The following is a 1,017-nucleotide window of genomic DNA, read 5'->3' as shown; positions in this document are numbered from 1 at the left end:
AGTTTGTAACATTGTGATTTCGTATGACCAGGTTTCTTACAATGATTGCAAATAAATTGTTTCTTGGAAGTGGAAGAATCAGTAGAGACATGCATAGCAATAGCGTCTGGATTGATAAGAGAGGTTGCAGTAATACCTCTTTGACTTTCTTCCTGGATAATGAGAGAATACACAGTCGAGACTGTTGGTAATGGCTTCATCATTAGTATCTGACCACGGATGATCTTATAAGACTCATTAAGTCCCATTAACAGTTAAATGAGACGTTGATATTCAAGGAATTTGTGGATTGCAGTAGCAGAATCACGGGAACATGGAGGAATTCCTTGAACGATCCTTAATTCATCCCAAATTTTACTTAATTTGGTGAAATAAGTCGAACAATCTTCAGATCCTTGTGAAATTGAATATAGCTGTTGTTGAATTTGGTAAAGTAAAGCCCCATCGGATTGAGCATAGCGAGGATGAAGTTCAGTCCAGATGTCGCTAGCAGTTTGAAGAAATAAAACACTATCAGCAATGTTCTTATGCAGAGAGTTTAATATCCAACTGATCACCATCGAATTAACTCGAAACCAATTAGAAAATGAAGGATCTGAATCAGAAGGTTTCGTGATTGAGCCATCAATGAATCCAATTTTGTTCTTAGCAGCGAGAGAGATCATCATTGACCTCTTCCATGAATTAAACCCAACACCATTGAAAACAGAGGTAACAAGAACATAATTTGGATTATCGGAAGAAGCAATGAAATAAGGACTGGTATGATCAATGATTGTAGAAGAATTAAGATTTGATGAAGTCATGATGATGAGAAAAAGATGAATACAGGATGAATTGAAGAACAGATGAAAAAAAAAACGAAGATGAACAGATGAGGATCGAAGAAGAACCCTAATCTGATACCATGTTGTGATGTTATGATTGAGAGAGAAAAATGTATCTGATTCTCATTATCTGAATACTTAAGTTACAACAGAAATCTATACATGAATATATAAGAACATCAACTGTCTA

At 35.3% G+C, this 1,017-nt stretch overlaps 1 protein-coding gene across 1 annotated transcript; it reads right to left on the bottom strand.

Moving 5' to 3' along the window:
* Positions 1–254: 254 nt before the first annotated feature.
* LOC145122446 (uncharacterized) lies at positions 255–806 on the bottom strand. Its single transcript, XM_079058049.1, has one exon. It carries the CDS (start codon positions 804–806, stop codon positions 255–257), a length of 552 nt encoding a protein of 183 aa, XP_078914175.1.
* Positions 807–1,017: the final 211 nt, after the last annotated feature.

The sequence above is a fragment of the Lactuca virosa genome, chromosome 6, assembly GCF_052849685.1.
Source record: "Lactuca virosa cultivar CGN04683 chromosome 6, Lactuca_virosa_CGN04683_v6, whole genome shotgun sequence".
Taxonomy (NCBI): domain Eukaryota; kingdom Viridiplantae; phylum Streptophyta; class Magnoliopsida; order Asterales; family Asteraceae; genus Lactuca; species Lactuca virosa.
Note: the sequence above shows the minus strand (reverse complement) of the source record. Positions and strands in the feature narration are given on the sequence as shown.